The following is a 21,771-nucleotide window of genomic DNA, read 5'->3' on the forward strand; positions in this document are numbered from 1 at the left end:
ACAGCCACTTCCCAAAAAATTCACAAAATTTGGATGCTTTATTCTGATACTCAACACATATTCATTCCCATGTCTAGGTCATTCTGGGGGATGTGTGGCTATGCGAGGACAGCACCCCATTGGTTATTGGGAAGTGAAAAGCTGTAAGAACTTCAAAGCAATGTCATTGTGCAAGCAAAAAATCAGTTCTTACGAAGAACCTGAACTTACTTTTCAAAAACATTTGAGTTCCTGCTATTTTGGATGGGAGTCAGAACCTCATCTGCTCAACTGCTACAAAGTACGTGTCAAATTTGCTTTGAAGTTTTCTGATTCTGCACCAGCTTAGGGATACACTGTTCCTGAAACATTTTTGAAAATGCATTGTTTCTTTCACTCAACAAACAAAAATTACCTGCTACCATCCTTCACTACTTTTTAAAGTGAGTGAAAGTATTAAGATTCAGAACTATACTTGGAATATACATTGCTTTACTTCAGAAAAAAACATGACTGATATTTGATTTTTTTGGCTTTCTGAAACCACTGGTCTCTCAAATCAACTACATTTATGACAATGTTTATTTTATGGCAGATATTTCACAATGAAAAAGTTCTGATGAGAAGAACATGGGATGAAGCAGAAGCATTATGTCAAGATTTTGGAGCACATCTTGCTAGTTTTAGCCATATCTATGAAGAGGCATTTTTAAGCAATCTATTATATACAATTTTTGATAGGTAAATATATTTTTAACATCAACAAGATTTATCTTAATCATACTAATACACAAAAATAATCTACAATTTAAGTGTAGATTATTACACCACTTTACTAGTGTCTGAGGAAGTCCCTACTCTAACATCAACTTAAAAATGGGTGAAGTGTATTAGCAGCATTATAATATGATTCGTTTTGAAGATGATCTTTGTGGTAGATATTGAGCAACTTTTACTGTCAAGGTGATATTCTTGTGAGTTAACATTCCCCATTGAAATGGAGACTCAACTATTTTAATCGTATTTTAAATGTTTTCATCTTGAAAAATATAATTTAACACTTCAAGGATACTAAAAAGTTAAGAAATATATTAGGGAATGATGTATTGAATTCAAGAAGAAATTAATATGTGTGTTTGTACTATTAAAAAAAAATTGCTTCTGAAATAGCTACAGAAAAAGTGCATGAGAAATGTTATTTTCTTTATTTTCATTATAGAACAGAAGAAAGACAGTTCTGGATTGGATTTAATAAAAGAAATGCACTTTCTGGAGGGACATGGCAGTGGTCTGATGGAACACCTGTAACTATCTGTTTACTCTGTATTTCATTCACCTTTCAAGTCATATCTGAGCATACGTACAAAAATAAGCCTTGAGAGCAAATGGTGGCCAGAAAAACTGTTTTGTTTTCATGTCCACATGGTCACTTAAAGTAATTGTTAAAATAGTATTAACAGTAAACTGCTATTAAAGTAGCAGCATGTGCAAAAGGGTTGTGCAGCTGTGAAAGGAACTTGGTAGGATTATAAAGTTTTGCAGACGTGTGCTTCCCGGCAAAGTCAGCTGTGTTCAGCCCAGGACCAGGCATATGCAGAGTGAACACGTGTGCACGCCTGTGTATAGACATAGTTACATAGGTATGCAACACACATTGGAAAGCCTTAGAGTTGTGCTTACATGCTTGGTTTGTTCCATGACTGTTAGGTTCCTGCCTGCATTCAGAACTAAGTCTTTCCTTTTTTAATACTGCTTTTGACATTGCATCCTTGAAGATGTTGATGGTGCATGATACACCAATGGTTAGCACCTGGGATTTAAACATCAAACAACCGAAGAAGGGGCACTTTTTAAGACTGAAAACCAATTTCAGTTTTAAGAAAAGCATCAGGTCTGCTGTTGTTACTTCAGTCATTTCAGAGTGCAAAGTGCAATCATGCAATATGTTGAACCAAAGGCTGCTAAATGTGGGCAACTGCTGTTAATCATATCACAAAATTGTTAGGTTTCATAGCTATTCAATTATTTTTATGAAGAAGAAGTCTGATATAAGATGGAAAAGTTGGACAGAACATGACTATGGACCCTATTTTTTGCATTTTACCACCATAATTTAGGTGGTCCTTTAGTTGTTGCTTATGATGTTTTTATTGTACGCATGTCTAAATCCTTCCTTTTTCTCCATGATGAGATTTTTAAATGCTTCTTCTTGGATTGTCAGCGAAAGAGAATGAATGTGCTGTTTTCAGGTTGTATCTTCATTTTTGGAGAACAAGTATGTTGAAGATGACTCAAGAAACTGTGGTGTGTTCAAAGTAAACAGAACGGTCTTTCCAGCACACTGCAATGAAAAGCGTGAATGGATATGCAAAATACCAAAAGGTGAAATGTTATTTAACATACATTGTCTATTATACCCATTACTTGCAATTCAGGAGGGACAAGAAAAAAAAAATCTAAAAATCTACATTTTAGCCACCTCTGGAGTTCTCATTGGTCTTCTGCATGAAATCATGGCAAAGCCATATGGCTTACTCCATTAGCATTAGTTGGCCAGTTAAGAGATCTAATTTGTGCAGTTACTTTAAAAATGTATAGCAAGATTAGCAGTTAGTTAGCAGTAGTTATTCAACATTCTTATTCATAAAGATTACTTTAAATGTTTTTCAGTAAGTGCAGCTATTACTTTATTTTATTCCATGTTTAACCCCTTTTTTGGTCCCTGAAGGAGAATAGCAATATTCTTAATGATTTTTTTATTTTATTTTACAGGTGTTAAACCAATGAATCCAGTTTGGTACACAGCTGGTATGAAAACATTTTCTTTTTTTTATCTTGAAACAATGTAACTTGAAAATACAATTTAAGCCTTTGGTAAAAGTAAAATAACTAAAATATTCTAGTTGAAAATTTACGTTAAGGGACTCTAGGAATTTCTTGTTATAGATCAAAATCTACCAGTGTTGTTTAGGAACACTAGAACATCAGATACTACACTGGTTAGGTTAAGGAATATTGTGAGTAATAAGCATAGGAGTTTGATAACCTCCCCATCACATTAAAGCTGCCTTTTTGCTAAATCTGGACAACTCTCTTATATTCCTTCAGCCTTATGGGATAGAATATTAGAAAAAAAAAATTATTCACAGTGCATTTTTTTTCCCCACAAATTAATATGTTAAATGTGGTTTTGCTGTTCATTGTGGCATATTTGTCCTCTGACACGTGGATGAAGGCAGGCTCATCATGGCTGGGCTTCACGAATGAAGATTTGGAAAGGCAGGCTACGGGGTAGAAAAAGATGAGACTTGAAATGAGTTTTTACCCCTGCACGCCACTGACTCTCTCATTTTCCAGAACTGCCATGGTCATATTATCAAGGAGCAGAATATCTTTTCCATGTCAGTCCTGCGGACTGGGAAACCTACATGTTTGTCTGTGAATGGCTTCACAGTGGAATGACAACAATAAATTCTCCTGCTGAACAAGCCTTTATTCAAAATAAAATAAGGAAGGTAAGAAAAACTACTCCTTTTAAAAAATAAACCCTCAGGCAGTAACCGGATATTTTCTGCTGCATCATTTGGAATATCTGTCTGCCTGTTACTCCAGGTAGAATCCAAAAGACATTTGACTTTAAAAACAATGCTCTTGCTGTCTTCATTTCCCACATCCGTCCCTGAAACCCTGTTTAGCTAAATAAGAAAGTAACATTTCAGATCTGCAGAACATCTGTGCTGATGAGCAGAAAAGACCCAAGAGGAGCAAAAACCAGCTTCCTATCCCAAAGTTGGGAAAGTAATTGGGGGTAAAGGGAAAGGTGTGTTTTACATGTGGTGTACCTTCTCTGTTTCTTCTTCTTCCTCCATTCCTCCATGACCAAGGGGATCCATTGTGGTTCCTCAAATGTTCACATAGTGGTTCTGCATCCCCTGGGATGTCTACTGATGCAACACAGTTCCACAGTTCTGCTCAATTCCTATTCTGTAATTTGGCAGCTGGTCGTCAGGTCGTAATACTGAGGGACGTTTCAGTGGGTGTATTAGCATGATGTGGGCAGCAAATGCGTGTGTTTGAAATGGTCTCTATAGTTTAAATCCTCAGTATGGTTTGAAAGGTTACCCTTGGGGAGAGCTGGCCAAGAGTGAAAGATTGTCAGTTTGTCTGCACCTTAATTATACCTAGAACTCTAAACAATAGAGGTGAGTGCTTATGACCATGGAAAATAGATTACCTTCTCCTCTGTGTATGCCAGCTTGGGCAATGTTCCAGATTTGGGCAGTGTCCACAGATTTGTATGATGTCTACTGAATTAAACCCCTTTGTGAGTGTGGATATTTATATGGGATAAAAAAGACACCTGCCTCCAAATTCCCTCCTCTCATTTACAGCAGAATTTCTCTAGAACCTTTCTGATGTAATGAACAGGTTTGAACTGAGAAATAACTGCAGAAGCAGATGAATTCCCAGGAAACTGAGTCTGTTTACTTTTAGGTGTTCTCAGTAAAACCAAAATAACAGAAATTTTAAAAATTAATACAAATTGTCTGTCTACCTTACTGAGGACAAAATTCTACAGCTGTTATGTAAAGGGATATTGCAGTGCAATCTTTAAAAGAACAACTAGTTCTGGGTAGAAAAGCTCTTGGCCCATACTTAGTTTTGCTCACACTGTGCACAGCCTTCTCTGCTTTTAGCTTATAATAGAAAGTGTAGGTAGAATTGTGTTGTATTAAGATGGGATCTTTAAGTTTTCCAAGGAATTATGCATAGTTTTTACCTGCTATTTAAGTAATTTTGTATTAAAACGTAATGAAATGGATTTAAACCAATAGTTCATGACAGAAAAAGCTTATAATGAAAGAACAACATAACTGACTAAACTGTCTTCTTCCACATATACCAGAGATTGTGATGTGATATAATTACTGCCTTACCTAACACGGAATGTTTATGAACTAAAAATCATATAACTTAAAAAAAAATGTATTTTTCCAACTTAAGATCACTTAAAATGGATAATCACAATGCTTCTTTAAAGGCACGTTTACTTACAAGAGATCTTTTAAAAGTGGATTTATCATTAAAATTAGTGGGTATTTCAGCAGTTTGTGAGCATTCTGCAATGAAAAAGCAGTTTGGTGACTGAGTGGGATGTTCCAGACAGCTTCGGTTTAGTCTCTTGGCACTGGAAATCAACTTAACTTCCTTGAAGTTTTGTCCTGGAATACAACATACACAGCTATTTTAAAGCCTGCTGACTTTGGCTAAGCTTTCCCAGTATATCTAGGTTTGTCCCAGAGTGACTGTAACTAGTTTCCTCTGGAAGCAGGAGTAAGTATGGCGATCACTAAAATGATACTTTGCATGTGTCGTTAGAAAACCTGGTCAAAATTTCTTAGCATGGAATTTGAAGTCACAATTTTTGCTATTTCTTTAAAAACTGTAATATGTAGGGTGAGTGCTGTGATTAGAAAACTAAACTCAGGGGCAAGTCCATACCAAATCAGAGAGCATTCCAGAGTCTTTTCTTTGTCAGAAATGTCTGTTTTCTTCATTTGATATTGCTAAATAAGCTGTAAGCTGGAGAAATCCTAATTATAACTCCAAGGCCAGTATGGATGCACAACACAGGCTGTACTGCAGTTCTTTCTGACAAAAAATAAATGTGTCACAGAGCCAGGATGGCTTCTCCAGTGTCCTGCAGATTCAGAACTTTTCTTTTTTTTCTTTTTCGAAAAACATCTAAACTGTATCTGACTGACTAACTCTGAAAGTGAAACCCATTTATGGTTTAAGGTAAAATCAAGTCAACACAGCAATAACACGTGGCTGTTGAAATTGTGTTATTTCTGTGGCTTGTCCATAATGCTTTGCCTTTTAGGAGAAAAGGTCTAGACCTTTTCAAGAGAATAACAATCAATCTGAAAAGCATCTCTAGGAATCTCTTATATAAGCTATACGAAGTTAGTAAATGTTCATAGAAAGCATTTTGGAAACATAAAGGATCAACAGTATATTAATGCTAAAAGGAAATATTTCCTATTGTCTAATTTTAGGAGTTGAGGAAAAACAAATTCTGGTCTTAGACTATAGTCTTTTCAAACCAGATAGGCTGTAGATTCCTAAATTTGTAAACTCCTAGGTTACAGAAGATACATCAGCAATCCTGTGGAAACATGGGGGCTAAATCATGTTCTGCTTACATGAATAAGGTTCCTGAAGTGACATGAAGTAACATGGGCAGGATTTAGCACTTGTTTTTCCCATTAGAACCTGATGGAGATGCTATTTGTCTGAATATAGGGTCTGACTTTAGGAGTTTTTTTAATGCATCAATAAGACAGCAATAACAGCTAAACATATGACAAAACATTTTTTTATAGCTATCGAATAGTGACGTTCACTGGTGGATTGGATTGCACGCAGAAAACCTCAGTGATGAATTTCGGTAAGAATATATATGCCTCAGCTGCTGTGAGCTGTGCTTGGCATCCCGTTTGGTATGACGGGCCAAAGCAGTTTGGTGACTTAGGGGGATATTCGAGACAGCTTCAGTTCTCGCGTAAATACAATTCAGAATATATTGTTCTTAATTTATCTCCATGTTACGGTATTCCTTCTGACAGGGTTGTAAAAGATAAAAAACCAAAGACATTAATATCGACCATAGTCCTGGCGGTTGTCTGCTTTTTTAATGCTTAGTTAGTAAAGGGGCATCTTCTCACTTGTATCTCCTTGTGAACCCTTTAATGGAGGGTGTATTTTTAGGTAAGGATAGGAAAAAGTGAAACTACACTCTTAATATTTCTGTGCAGCTGGAGAGATGAATCACCAGTAACATACCAGAACTGGAATGAAGGGAGAGAAAGAGATCTGCAGAAACCAGGGAAAAGATGTGGCTTCATTTCGTCACAAACAGGTTTCTTTTATATTTCCTTTTGCTGCAGGCATTGTGACTTGATTCTGTTGTTGGCCAAAGGGTTTATATTTTTTTTTCATTGCTCTCGAGAAAGGCAATCCATACTGAAATCCTGTTACATGGTTATAATTTGCATAACTGCTTCTCTGATTAAGGAAAGAATAATGAAATATCATTAATATGCTCAGAGACTAGGTTGTGGTTTTTAAAAGTATATTAATAGTTACAACTCTCTAATATCAAAATACAAGGATTCCAGTGATACTGATAGTTTAGTTTTAATCAGTCTGTTATGTGGTACAGCAACAATGTTAATGCATTGCTGGTGTTCACAGATAGTTTTCACATAACCAAATGAGCCAGATGGACTGAGCAACCATTTTTCCTACATCTATAAACCAGTTTTCGATTAGCACACAACTTTAAATACTCAGGTTTCTGGCTTATTTTTTGGGTGCTAGCCTTTACATCATGACATAGCTCTATATTTTACTAGAGTAATAAAAACGTTTACAATGCTGCTGGTTCCAGTGGTTTCTGTCATCTCACAGTCTCTGTTTTCTGAAGATAAGCAAGTCATATGGTAAAGTAAACATGTTGGGTTCCATGGAAAGCAAAAATACCCAGCTTTGTATTTCTGAGAAGAGCTGAAAAAAAATTAATCCAACTGCACTCTTGTAATGTCAGCCACAAAAGTCAGAAATGGAAAAATGTAAAAACTTTTCTCCCCACATAATCCTGAGGTTTTGAATGCTTGAGTTTGCCATTACTATAGTTAGTATCAGATAAAAGGAACAGATGCCTACCCTCCCCCCTGAGCTGGCCAGCAGATGGGGGCTGGCCAACAATTTGTTGAGTGTCCTGAGAAGTGTGTTTTTCTCCTGAGAAGGTCAGTGTTTTATGTCATTACCTGGATCTTGCCAAAAATTTTCAATGTAAGGAAGTCAAGCTATTTTATTTGGAAGTCATCATTCTCATACTTCTTTTTTTCCTGATTAATTTTTTAAATAAATGATGATATAAGCATATGTTACGTAAATCAGTGTAGAGGAGTTGGTTTTACTTGATAAAATTAAGCTGGGAATAGAAGTATGAGTGCAATGAACCATTAAATCAATTGTAGTGCAGTTGTCCAAATATATTTGATGTAGCATCTCCTTTTATTCAAACACTAAAGGGTAGTGATCTTCTTAACAATATCTAAGCTAGCTAAGAACAAAACCCTTTCCAAGTCTCAAACCAATATTAAACTATGATTTTCCTTTTTACACAGGACTCTGGGGTGACGAAAACTGTACTGTCTCTCTTCCCTGTATTTGTAAACGTAAAATTGCAAGGAAAATAGAGAAAGTGATTCCAAAAGACCAGAAACAACAAGGAGTATGTCCCAAAGGCTGGTTGCACTTTGGATTCAAAGTAAAACATTTTTTTCTGTTTGATTGTTCAAAATGCTTTCCATATTTAGGACAGAAATTGTACTTCTTAAGGGTTATTCAATATTTGAAGATTTTCTTCCTTTTTGACAGCAGGACCATTAGGTTTATAACTACTGACACAGTAACACACTGATTTATTGCTAAGCTCCTTCGCACACTTTAAGAAGCTGTCCTAATAAAGTGTCAAAAATTTTACTTTAGTTCCAGTGAGTAAATACTCATATATGCAAAAGCTATCCAAATGTATTTATCCATTTGCCATAAAAAGCCTGCTCCATCCTCTCTTTTCCACATATGACAATTCCAGAGTCTTTCATAATCTCAAAAGACATCTCTAACCTCTTAATGTATTAAGTTGATTCCTAATTGCTCCTGTCCTCTGAAAGATGCTGTTTCAAATGGGGTTCAAAGACAATTATAAACCAAAGTCTATTTGCAGTTGAGGGTCAAAAGGTAATTATTTCATCAGGCTTCTCTTAAATGCATACATTCCTTAATAGCAACATGCACTGAGGTGACTGGATTTATCCCAGTGCTGACTGCAGTGGCTACAAGGATAAACTTAACCCAGATTGTGTTTGCCTTCAAACAACTGATTTGAATACAGTCCTGACGACAGATGAAAACTAATACTGAGCATGTTGGAGATGTTCATGGCAGGACAGAAACTAGTGAAATGCTTAACATTCGGGAACAGCATTTGAAATGTTTTAGTGATCACTCTTAGTGATTGATAAATCACTGGAGGAAAAAAAAACCACAAGGTTTTTTGTTTGGTTGTTTTGGTTTTTTTGAAACAGTGCTTTCTGATACAAATTCCGAGGGATCCAGACCATCTGAGAAACTGGTACTCTGCACAAGAATTCTGCAGTAGCTATGATGGGTCACTTGCTTTCTTGGAAAATGAACTGGAACAAGGTAGACTGCTGCAAATGTTAAAGAAATAACATTTCATCTTCATTTGGATGCTGTAGTAAAGTTTAATCTTGGATACAGATTTAGGAAAGATCATTCAGATCTTACTCATGGTTCCACTGTTTTAAACAAATTAGTGTTTCTCAGTTTCTCAAAATGTAAAGATTCACTGAGATGTATGACAGGTACATTTTAAGGAATAATTGCAGTTTCTTTTGTGCTTACTACCATGCATTAGAAATATGCAAAAAAATGGAATACTCATTTAAAAATTTGCTATTTAAAATTTCTACCTTATGAATGCAATATCTCATTTTTATCCTTTACTAGTACTTACAGTCTGATCTATAGTATAGCACATAAGCATAGTGCTAGGCAGGCTGGAGCTGTCAGAGAAATAAATGCCAGCACATTTGGAAATACTTATAATCCCTATTCATAAAAATCTGTGGTTGAATTTCATACATTTGTAAAACCACTTATTTGGAGGTGGGAGGAATCTCACTGTCTGTCTTTAGTTGGGAAATCTTATTTTCAGCTAAAACTGAGAAAGGCTTCTTCAACTGGACAGTATTATTAGCTAATGGACTAGATCCTAACCCAATTGAAATTAAGCAATTTAACTGAATTTATAGTGAGATGATACTGAAATGCCACTCGTGTTCCTATTGTCTAGTAACTATGTGATGTCATTGATTGGAAAATAAATTTTTCAATGCTTTAGTATGTTGCAAGAGACTTCATCTATCCCTGAATGCTTACCAGTTTATTTTATTTTATTTCTTTTTCATTTTCTAGCTTTCATAACAATGAATCTATATGGATGGAAAACCAGTGTTTGGATAGGTTTCCAGAGTGATGATTATGAAAAATGGGTGAATGAAAATCCTACAATATATTCTAACTGGTCTCCAGTTGAACTAGTGGATGTGAGTATTTTCAGGGGGTTTATGACAGTGAGAAGTTGTTTTATCCATAAAAATCATGACTGCTGTAAGACAAGGCCAAAGTTGTTACAACAATTTAAGCTTCTCTTAATTTTTGCAACTTCAAAGAACTGTAGATACAGATTTACAGCTATAACTAGAAGTAGCAAAAAAGGCACTATCGAGACAGACATTTACATTATTTGTGGCTCTAGTCACATTCTCTTGCAGTTGGTTTTAAGCAGAGAAGTTTGAACTATATAGTTAGTATCATATGTTTGGTCTGAGAAAAGTTTAGGAACAAGATTATGAATTTCATATTTTCATATGTTGTTTTACAACATGTTAGTCCATATTGGGATTAGCATTTTAGTTAGTCCATTGTGAAAGCTTGTTATTTTATTATGAGGTTATTGTTTCAAACTGTATTTATAGGACTGTTTGTTGTTCTACCTAAATATTCGTAATAGAGATTTTCAGATAATTATTCTTCTAAATTTAATGTAATAATTATGCAGTTTTTTACACAGTATATTTTTAAATTTATATAAGTTTCTGTGTTGATTACAGAGACAGCATTTTAACATTCAAGAACAACTTCCACTGTGTACATTGGTATCAAATAACCCTAATTTTTATTTTACGGGAAAATGGTACTTAGAAAACTGTCAGAAAAATTATGGGTTTATCTGCCAAAAGACTCAGGGTAAGTTTTTGTCTTGCTCAACTTCTGTTTTCTTTTCTTGCTTTATTTTCCTCTAGAAATATATATGTAGGTGTCTCTAAAGCCAGGAACATGAAAGATTTGTAAGATCATTTGATATTTAGACAGACTAGCTCTACACTATTTAACAAATCAGTAGCTGTGATATGGAACTAATTGCTAAAAAATGTTCTGTTACGAAGTTTTTTCCTAACTTTGAGCATTCTGTTGTGTGTCTTAGAATCAGGAATAGAGATGTAATTTCATATCTTCTCTCATGGCAGCAGAGTAACTGCATGAAATTACAAAAGGCTAAAACTAAGGGTAATTTTGATGAAAATATGATTTGGGGTGGGCTGTTGTAACTTCCAATATTAGATCAGAATAGACTCTAGAAATTTTATTTTTCTGAGCAATGCCGACTGACTGGCTGATTGAATAGGGTTTGGCTTTTCTTTTCACACTTCTCTAATTCTGGTACTATGAAGTTCACTTGCCAGAAGCACGAGGCTTTTGCGAGGAACACGGATTGTTTGGTTTCCTCAAGCCACGTTCCAGTTCTGCCTCTCGGCTGTGAGCCATGGGCAGCTTGTGCAGCTCTGGAGCCCAATCCCAGGGGCTGCTGCACCTCTGCCAGCAGGACGCTGCCAGAGCATGTTACCAAAATAGATCAGCAGCAAATTATTAACCCTGAAGCAAAGGGAGGGTTGTAATCTGAGCCTTTGAGGAGTCTCCTTGGCTGCTGCATTTAACGCGGGGGTAGTTTTCTGTGGCTCAACTCTGTATTATATATCACTTCTTGGTTAAGCCCTGGGTCTAAAGAGACAACACATAGGAGGGGAGGTAGGGCCAGCTGAGAAGTAGAACGAACAAATATAAGCTCTGGGCAGTGCTCGCATGTGACTCAAGCAAACCATAACTGTATTTTACATCATTTATTGTGAACTGCAGTTGCAGGGAGTGCTGGAGTAATTCTGTACATAGTGTAGGGAAAAAAAAAAAAAGTGTTTTCCTGCTTTTGTTTCAGTGTGTTTCAGTTACCTCCCAAATGTTTGGATTTTAACCCTTTTCTGCTGCTTCAGACAGTTGGAGAAGGTGTGAAGAGGCAGGAAGGAGAACAGTTGCTGTATGGTGGCCAGTGCTCTGGGAGGGATTTGGGCTGCAGAAGGTGCTCAGGATCCTACATGTGTTTCCCAGCTGGGTGAGAGTGGCCCATGGGCCCTGGATGAAATGCAGCTCAGGGCTGCCCCACACACAGCAGAGTGCTCCTGGGTTGGAAGGGACCATCCTGCCTCTCCAGAGGGACACCCATGGCACTCTCCCAAATTATTAGGCAGTTCATCTTGCTAATTCAGCAGAAAACCTTCCTATCTTTTTTTTTTTTGCCTGCTTTATTTATTCATTTTCCCCTAATTCATGTCATGTCAGCTGAGTCAGGCTGAGCTAGCTTTATGCAGGCAAACACCAGACCAAGGAATACACAGCAGGAAGAGCAGAGAAGCAAGTAAGGGGGTAGTGAGACAGCCTCTTGTTGGCAGTAGTGAACTGCTAAATTTGCTCAAGTGTCCAAACAAATGTGTCAATTCCTGGAAAGATGAGCTGGTGCTTTGCTTCTGCCATCCTGTCTGCATTCTGTTTCCCCCTGTTTGAATTATTTTCTGAAGGAGACTAAAATGAAATAAAGCAACAGGGGATCTGAACGGGGCTCTGATCTCTTAATGATGCTTGAGTTAGGATTGTGTCAGCAATTTACAGCATTTTCTGCCTTTCTTTAACAAGTGACACACTGAAAGCTGGAACAAAACAGGGTTCTTCAGTTAGCTCAAGAGCAGAACTTTTACTTGCTTAGAAGTTTCTAATTTTACATGATTTGTGAATGACAAGTAGTAAATTCATTTACTATTTTAAGGTGCTTGTTAACACTCCTCCTTCTCTCTTAGTCATAAAGGGAACCAAGTCTAAAAACACTCTACCTTGTAGAAAAGCAACCACTTGATTTTGTAATCGCAGAGAAGCTTTACAGACAGAAATAATTAATCCAAACTGACAAACAGGATTAAAACCATAGCATTGCTTTATTTTAGTAGTCGTTTAAAGTATACTGGGGGCAATCATGCACATTAGCAAAGGCATTTGCCTTCTGTAGAAGCATGAGCACAGCAGCATTGCAGACTGGGCTGGAGTGGAGATGGTCTCTCTCTTGATTTTTTTCATCATGGGAGACTGTCTTAATTTCATAAATCTAAAAAGCCTGTTTCTTCCTTTCATTGTTTTGGACATTGCTGTGTTAGTTTATCATCAGAAAGAGATAAGTCTCCATGCATAGAGGATTTCTCTTTAAGTGCCACACTTTGATCTCCCCTACATTGGCTCATGGTTAGTGAAGATGAGCTCAAGAAGCCCCCAAGGCCACACTTGTACCATGAGCCAAAGTTTGTTATCCTAAAGGCTGTGCCAGTACAATCGTCTTTGAGGCCAGGCTTTATGCTGTAAACTGATCTTGGAAATTATTAATAATAACACGTCAAAAAAGAAGTAATCTAATTTACATGCAAGGTATCTGGGGTAAGAGCACTCTGCAGCCCACTGCTACTGGACATTTGGGATATGCACAAATCCCAGGTGACTTCTTATTGACCTCCAAAGATGCAGTCAGTGGAACTGACTTCATTCAGGTTGGGGTTTTTTTTGTTATGCATTAAACTCATTCATTGCTGTGATGAGTTTTGTGTTATGATGGAATTTTAGGTACTGCTTTAGTAGTCATCATCTTTTTAAATTTCACTCCTTCCTAAAACCAAGGAGTTTGCAATTTTTAGATTTGATTTTAAGGATAGTTCTGATTTTTTTAGGAGCTGTTCAGCTACGATCAAGTTGTCTGTTTTAAAAATAAATAAATCCTTTTTTTCTGTTTATAACAGACACATCCAGACATGTCATCAATGCATCTGAAATGTATCCTGTGCCAGATACTTTAGAATATGGAAACAGAATGTATAAACTATTAAGTGGGAATTTTACATGGTCTTCAGCTTTAAAAGCCTGCATGGCAAACAGTGCAGAGCTGGTCAGCATTACAGACCAGTATCACCAAGCTTTCCTCACAGTCATTGTGAATCGGCTGGGATACAACCACTGGATCGGACTGTTCACTTCGGATGTACGTAGTAGACTACCTGGCTGTGAATATGGTGCTGCAAAGGAGTTTTTCCAGGAAAAAGCTAGTGAGCTGTGTCATTCATTTGAAGTTACAGAAAGTTTGCATCTGGAAATGAAACCCTGGAAAGCTTGAGCCCTAAACGTTTTTTTGTTGCAACGTAATGTATAAGTCTGATGGGAGCCAGTTCGGTGCAATGACTACTGAAAAACAAAAGCCATAGAAAACTTCTAAAAACACACACAAAAAAATTCTTGTAGTGTCAATGCTGAAATTTTGTTGTTTCATTTGTAGTAGCCAATGGCCCAAATAACCACTTGCTGAAAGCAGCAGATTAGTTGCAGTTTGTAGTCTCCCAAAAGTAAGCTGGGAGGATCGTTGGATCTGGCTTTTGTAGATTCTTTTGGATCTACCCAGCCTTTAGAAAATTAGAAGACATTCTGTAATACCTGCCACCAAAAGAAGATTAACTTGTGTGGTGCTAAAGCATATCAGAAAGATAACCTGAAATTTGTTTTGGCAGAATGGGCTTAACTTTGAATGGTCGGATGGGACTAGGTCTTTGTTTACCTTCTGGGAAGACAACGAGTCCCAGGCCTTTGGCAGTTGTGTTTACATTGATACTTCAGGGCACTGGAAAAGCACAAATTGTGAACAACTTCTGCAAGGAGCAGTTTGCCATGTGCCACCTAGTAAGTCAGAGTTAAGATTTATATCAAATCTTTGCAGCTGCAAATGTGTGTACTAACAGTGGAAGTACGTAAAGGAGATTCATTGGTTTGAAGTTAAGCAAGGTTAAGTATTATTTAAAACTGAAGTATATTTCTGCATTTTCTCTCTGTATTTCCTATTTGTGAAACCATTTTCCCCATAAAATATTGGCCATCAGGTCTGATCTGTAGGAGAATGGGAAGACAACTTTCATAACAGAAAAGAAATAGGAAAATCACTTTGTCTCTTCAGTGAACACTATGTTATTTGAGAAAAATGAGGATTGCTTATAACTTAGCTCAAAGGGAAGTAAATTCAGTTTGCTGCAATTAACTGTGGGATGGGAGAAGGGAAGCATTTAGAGCAAAGTGAAAAATCAGTCACATCTTCACTTATAAGCACGTTAAAAAATTTTGCAAATTTTTTTGTTAAAGATAAGAATATTTTCTGGTATCCTAAAATATGTTTCCTAAAATTCTCTGGCAGTTACCTGGGCTTCAGTTGAATCCATAATTTGGGTCTGGAACTCCATTTAGTCCAGGACTGCAGGGTCTTTGGCAGAATCCAGTTCTCCAAATATTTCCTATTCAGTGGTGTTGATCACCAGAGGTTCACCTACAGCTTATTACAGTTTTTGGTTCTGTTGAGTAGAAAGCTGTTTTGGAATCCTTCAAGACAAAAATTATTGTTTAGCATGGATTTTCATAATGAAGCTGACTGATTTTTTTGGGGTGTCAGGGTGTGTAAGCATGTATAGCCTAAGGTTTATGTGTTTTATAGTAAAAGTAGGAGGCATATGAAATCATAAGTAATGTAGCTGAATCTCCAGCACTGCCATAAAGTGACAGGGGGTATCACAAAGTGACCTTGCAGAGTTGCCTTGAGTCAGAGGGACTCTTTGCTGCAGCATATTGCACACTGGAGAGGCTGCCTGCTGCTTACCAATGGGAAACTCTCATCTGTGCCATGGTCTTTATGGCTTGGTGGAGAGAGGCTCTGTCGTCCTTACAAATCCCCAGCCCTTTGGGAGGTGCTGGGCAGCCCAGAGTGCTCTGACTCATGACTCCCTCTGCACATCCCTACCAGTTAGATTGTTCTGATACCACTGTTGCAATCCAGCAAGGCTTCTGATCAGAAATAAAACCAGCTTTACTCCTCTAATACAAATATATGCAACCACTAGATTTTCACTTTGAAAAATAGATGAATAATGCAATAATATGCTTATTAGCATTACTCCAGAACAGTGTGTGGAATGTTATAATAATGTGCATTTTCTTGTGCCTATAAAGCTGTGCTGTTATTTCTATCACAGAAAAGAAACTCAATGCCTATAAAGGCTTATGTTCAGAAAAAACTGTATCCTGGATCAAGTTCAAAAACAGTTGCTACAGCTTTTCCACAGTTCTGCAGGGCACGAGTTTTGATACTGCATACGAAGTCTGCAAAAATCAAGGTGATTGTTTTGTATCTACCAAATGTCATTGTGATGTCTTAAAATTATACATATTTTCTGAAATTACTGAAAATGTTGCATATGTTTTCTGTATTTCAAGATAACAGTAGTAGAACACATAAGCAAACTATGAAATTGGAGGCAACATAAATCAAAAAAATGTTCCTTTCCATGTGAAAATATTGCTTTCTCGAATAACACATAAAAGGAAACTTTTTCCCTTCAAACTTGTTTTAAAGTCCTGTAAGAATTGTTTTATATTGGTCTGAACATTTTCATATTAATTACAAGTTTAAGAACTTATAATGTATAACCAGACCTTTCAGACTTTTCCATCAAGTCTCATAATACTAACTTTTTGAAATGCAGTGTTACATTTCAATGGCATGGATTGTTTAAAAATCTGTTCTTTGTTTAATTTATAGGATCAAATCTTCTAACTATTGAAGATGAAGATGAAAATGCCTTCATTTTGGAAGAGCTACACAATTTTGGTTATTCTGTGCAAATGGTTTGGTTGAACATCCTGCTTGTTACAGACAGTAAGTTTTGAGTGGAATAGAACTGCATGTAAGAATCTGATTTGGTTTTTTGTTATTTTAATGCTAGCATAGCCATCTTCCAAAAGACTTTTATCTTTTCAGATTTTGTTCACTGACTGTTGCCTGTTTATGATGTAGTAAAACAAGCTTTCTGTAATCGTTACCAGTATTCTGAATACTCAGTATTCATAGACACATGTGAAAACTTCTTTTTCCTGCTTAGAGAAGCACTATAGACTGTTTTCTGTGTTAACTACACAGGATGTTTTTAAAACCTTCAAGAAAAAAAGGTAATGTAGTGGCCAAACAGACAAAATCCTGGCATTCCATAATACAGTATTTTTTTATGTGAGGGTAAGTCCAACTGAAACAGAGATACTTTATCAAAATAATATGCTATTTTGTAATGATTTATAACTTCTGCCCATAGATGAGACAGTCTCCTGGTTTGATGGTTCTCCTTTAAATTATTCTAACTGGGGCATCAGGGAACCTGACTTTGACCATCTCAGAGGGAATTTCTGTGTCAGCCTGAGGACCGCAGATGGAGTCTGGCAATTATCTCCATGCAGAGAAAAAAAGGGTTTTGTGTGCAAAATGGATGCAGGTATGTTCTTCCAAAAAATAAGGCAGTTGTGTCCTTCTAACCACTGTTTTACATGTTCCTTGTTGCTTGCTTACTTGGTGTTAGTTTTCATTTAAATAATTCTGTATTAGAAGAAAAATACCTGCAAAAACCCCAACTGGATAGGGTGAACCTGAGCAGCCACTGCGTCAATGCCAAGTGCGTTGGATTTTCTATGGCATCAGGCTGACCTCCGCAGCCCCCGCTGGGCGGGCAGGCGCATCCTGGGAGAGCTGTACAGACACCATGCCGGTAGGAACATGGGCCTGTGAGAGAGCTGAAGAATTTCCAGGGCCCACACAAAATCCCCCAGTCACTGCTGGACCCAAAAGCTAGATTAACCTACCTCTGCATGGTTCTGTTCATGCACTTGTACTTTAAAAAGTGGGTAAATACCGCTGCTTATCCATGCACAAATGTCAATTAATATGTTCCACCAAATTAAAGGGATTTAAAATAACAGATTAGATTATGTTTAACTTGGCCAGTTGGAATAACACTGACATGAGTCAAATTAAACAAAGAACAGTGCTTTCTTGTGTGGTTTTAGGTAGGTTGTCTTCTCAGTATCCATTTTACAGTGAGTATTCATAATAACTTCTGTTACCTCTGTGGGTAATTTTGTGACTGTTCTGGATTTTATTTCAGATATTGATGCAACAGAACCCTCTGAAAATGGTAAGTTCTATATATTCTTAATTTTTTTTAATAAGGAGTAATACACATTTTGAGCTGATATTTTGTGAGATAACATTTTACGCTGTTAAACTTGTAAATTAAAATGTGTGACATATATAAGAAGTACTAATACGTTTTCCATAAAACAGCTATATATTTAGAATTATCTATAATTGTAGCTATATTTGCTTAACAACAATTTCTGTCCCTCCCTTTCAGCATCATATGGTGGGCTTGTAGCTCTGGCTATTCTTGTGACGTTGGTGATGCTGGCTGCCATTTCCCTTTTTCTGTGGTGCCTGTACAAACAGAATAACCGACTCTTCCACCACATACTGTGGGTCAGAAATGCCTATTTACCACAGATTAATGCTGACGTTCCTGCTTTGGAAGAAAGCATCCTCATTTCTGATTTTGAGAGAAGTGACAACAATTAATTGATCAGAAGTAGCAAGTGGTCTTCTATTCTGTGTGAAACTTCACAACCTACAGTGGTTTTCTCATTCTCAGGAGTCCCCCAGGGTACCCATAGTCTGAGAAACCATCATGGCCATGAATGCTATAGGGGCTCCCCTTGGAGGGCTTTTGCTTTGTGGCAGGATGAGTTGAGGATGCAAGGCGGAGAAATTTGCTCCTCTAGGAAATTTGCTCCTCTGGGACAAGCCAGGAGTTGAAAATACTCACACGCCATAAACCTCCAACCACTCACATGGGGCAGTTGTGTCTGAGGTCCCAGAGCAATGGGAATTTTCATGCAAATTTTTCCTTTGGGAACATGTGGGCCTTTATGTTTTGTTTCTGCTCATGAGGCAGCATTAAAATTTGCCTTGAATTTAGAAACTCTGAAACATATTCCAAGGATGATGGGGTAGACTTTTTTTTTTGTTTTATTTTGGTTTTTTTAACTAGCCATCCCTTCTGCAAAATTAACAGTTATTTTTCAGACAGTGAATTATTGCCAGGTAGATTTGCAAGTTTGCAGGGAGATGAAGTCACTTTTGACTTGAGAGTGCCAGAGTTTTGGTAGTTTGGTCTGTGATGCCTAGTTCATGTTATAAAATAAATTAGTCCAGAGATGTAACAGCATATGGGCTTTGTCATCCTGAGATGTGTCCAGCATCTTGTTAAAGATTTAGCTATGTGATCTCTCACCTAGATTATTTTAGACATGGAATCCGATCAACCTCCTTGAAAGATATTTTTGATCAATATCTGTTTGGAAAAAAAAAAATGTTATAAATCTTGCTAAAGTTATGGTAACAGTGACTTTACTGACAGTATTTCTGCAAGCAGTATTCATGGAGGCTCTTCTGAGACCCTGCTCTCAAAAACAAAGGGTGATAAGTGGGTGAGCCACAGTGCTGTTCCCAAAGGGTGCTAGAGTCCTCTAACCCCATGTAGCAGACACTTCTCCTTTCAGTGTTCATACTAAGGTGCTAAGAAAGGAGATGAATTTTGCTGACTTGTTGGTCTGCAGGCTGATGGTTGTGAAGGAGCCAGCTCAGGTCTCTCTGCTATCTCAATTACAGTAGCCCAGGACAGAAGTGCTTACTCTCTCTTGTACTCCCACCACCCTACCCAGTCCTCTACCCACCTCTCTGAAAGCTTTTCAGGGATTTTATTTTTTATTTTTATTGCAATGTGGAAAACCAAATGGTTAATGATGCGTTTCTTCAGAATGGATTTACTGTAACTTCAGTCATCTCTAAAAGCTGTTGCGAAGGGCTGCATTTGTTGTTCAGTTTCTTGGTTTGTTTGTTTTAAGGTGACTCATTCAGCATTTTGCAAGAGTCCTAAGATGGAGGTATGTTCCTCAGAGTTAAGCAAGCAGCTAAGGCCAACTGATTTTTACACAATATTTGTTCACATTCACAGGAATGTATGACTGCCTTTTAGTTAGATTTTACATGGCCAAACAAAAATTGCCTACTCATATAATAATTATGTATGGGGCTATTCTAAAAAAATTGTCTAGTACATAGAATATTTCTATGCTGGTTTACAGAACCATTCAAAAATGTGGTCAAAAAGGCTGCAGATGGTTTTGATCCCAATATAATTTTCAACCTACTGTTTTTTGATAACTTCTAAGGTTGTAGCTATCACAAATTCTTAATCTGAGATTTTTCTATCATATAAAATATAAATAGATTTTCTGAGTATATTTTGTCTAATGGTTTGACCCTATACATTATTTTTCAGTAATATTTTAAAAGTTTTTGTTTAGCCCTCTTGATTTATCTGTGAGACTTTTTTTATTTGTGGACTGCAACTTTTGAGTACAATTGCAGATAATCTGCTGTTTATATGTATGAACTATGGTAGCTTCTTTACCACCAGAATAAAAGAAGAAAAATGCTTGTGACCTTCTCTCCTTTCCCCACGAGAATTTCACCTATTTAAACTACAACTGGAGTAACTTAAACCACCAAATCCCCTTCATCGCATTCACTGCCTTCTTACAGTACAGAAAGCAGAGTGGCTTGCAAGGCAGTTTTGTTTACAAGAGTAAGCTGTGTCATCTGTGAGGACATGTGTTTATTGGGCTACAATGCTGTTAATAGTTATGCAGACTCTGGTCAGATTTTTATGTGGTTAATGAAGTTGTATTTTTCACAATACTTGACCTAGACATTTTATCAATTTTCCTTGAGGTTGGCTTTAATCATTTAAATATATTTGAAGGGCAGTGATATAATAACCCTAACCTCAAAATAGTGATCGTTTGTTAACATTGACTCTGATGTAGATGAGCTTGCATTAAGGGAAAAAGAGTTCAAACAGTGTTTTCTTCCTACTTTGAAATGGTTTTGAAGGAACAGACCTTTACATATTTATTTTTAAATCTTTCATCATTTAGCTATTAGAATTTCAGGTATTATTCACTCAAGAATGTAATCATTGATTGCTTTCTAGTCTTCCTTCTGGATTTTGTTACTAATGGCTTTCAACTGTTTTCCCTTAATCAAAGCTCTGTATATTGTCCCTGATCAGAATATGTGATGACTGTTGTTTTTATTGATGACTTTGATGATACTGGCAGTGAGATTCACTATATTATTTCAACTGGAAAATAAAAGTGTGATTAATAATTTTCTGTGCTGTAATTTTTCTTGACTCTTTCCCCAGCTTTAATAAGAGGGAGGCTTTAGTGCCCAAGCTTTGCACCAGGTCATCCTGGTAGGAGAGGGACAGCTTGCACCAGCCTCCTTTGTGGCTGTGTGACTGGACCTAGACCTGGGCACTGTGTATGATCTCCACACACATGGTGGTACCAGTGTTTCCCAGGATGCCTCAGAATGTGTGTGCAGGAGATGCTGAAAGGAGGTGGGAGTCAAAGCATCATCAGTAAGGATGATGGATGGGATCATGGCACTGATATACAGATATTCTCCCAGCCTACTGCCTGTTCCCTGCAGTAGGGAGCTGGGACCATCAGGGGTGAGTAATGGGCTGGAGGAATTTTCCTGCTGAACTGTGGAGGGTGTGTTGTGTGGGAGCCTGTTTGTTTCTGCCACAAACGAAGTGGAGATATATGGACTGCAGCACAGCAGCTTCCACGGATAGCACCAAAGTGCTTCCTGTGTCCAAGAACTGGGTTCCCAGAGCCTGAATAGGCAAAGGAATGTTGCAGATTTGTCTGCTGTGCTAACATCTTTCAATCTTCTTACTGAAAGGGAAGTGTTAAATCTTTTCATATCACTCGTTTGCTTGGGGTATG

General features: G+C 37.1%; 1 protein-coding gene across 1 annotated transcript in view; it reads left to right on the top strand.

Annotated features, from left to right (window-relative positions):
* The window catches only part of PLA2R1 (phospholipase A2 receptor 1), a 39,950-nt gene extending 18,736 nt beyond the window's left edge, over window positions 1–21,214 (top strand). The window contains exons 12-30 of the mRNA XM_027637222.1: window positions 78–280; window positions 575–720; window positions 1,199–1,283; window positions 2,229–2,361; window positions 2,752–2,787; window positions 3,337–3,494; window positions 6,366–6,430; window positions 6,798–6,901; window positions 8,175–8,317; window positions 9,138–9,255; window positions 10,051–10,181; window positions 10,749–10,884; window positions 13,803–14,041; window positions 14,562–14,730; window positions 16,065–16,205; window positions 16,631–16,747; window positions 17,178–17,354; window positions 18,021–18,050; window positions 18,270–21,214. Coding sequence (XP_027493023.1) covers window positions 78–280; window positions 575–720; window positions 1,199–1,283; window positions 2,229–2,361; window positions 2,752–2,787; window positions 3,337–3,494; window positions 6,366–6,430; window positions 6,798–6,901; window positions 8,175–8,317; window positions 9,138–9,255; window positions 10,051–10,181; window positions 10,749–10,884; window positions 13,803–14,041; window positions 14,562–14,730; window positions 16,065–16,205; window positions 16,631–16,747; window positions 17,178–17,354; window positions 18,021–18,050; window positions 18,270–18,487 — 2,549 coding nt within the window. The 3' untranslated portion in view covers window positions 18,488–21,214. The remainder of the gene's footprint in view (window positions 1–77; window positions 281–574; window positions 721–1,198; window positions 1,284–2,228; window positions 2,362–2,751; window positions 2,788–3,336; window positions 3,495–6,365; window positions 6,431–6,797; window positions 6,902–8,174; window positions 8,318–9,137; window positions 9,256–10,050; window positions 10,182–10,748; window positions 10,885–13,802; window positions 14,042–14,561; window positions 14,731–16,064; window positions 16,206–16,630; window positions 16,748–17,177; window positions 17,355–18,020; window positions 18,051–18,269) is intronic.
* Window positions 21,215–21,771: the final 557 nt, after the last annotated feature.

Source organism: Corapipo altera, unplaced genomic scaffold (genome assembly GCF_003945725.1).
Source record: "Corapipo altera isolate COAL_440 unplaced genomic scaffold, ASM394572v1 45, whole genome shotgun sequence".
NCBI lineage: Eukaryota > Metazoa > Chordata > Aves > Passeriformes > Pipridae > Corapipo > Corapipo altera.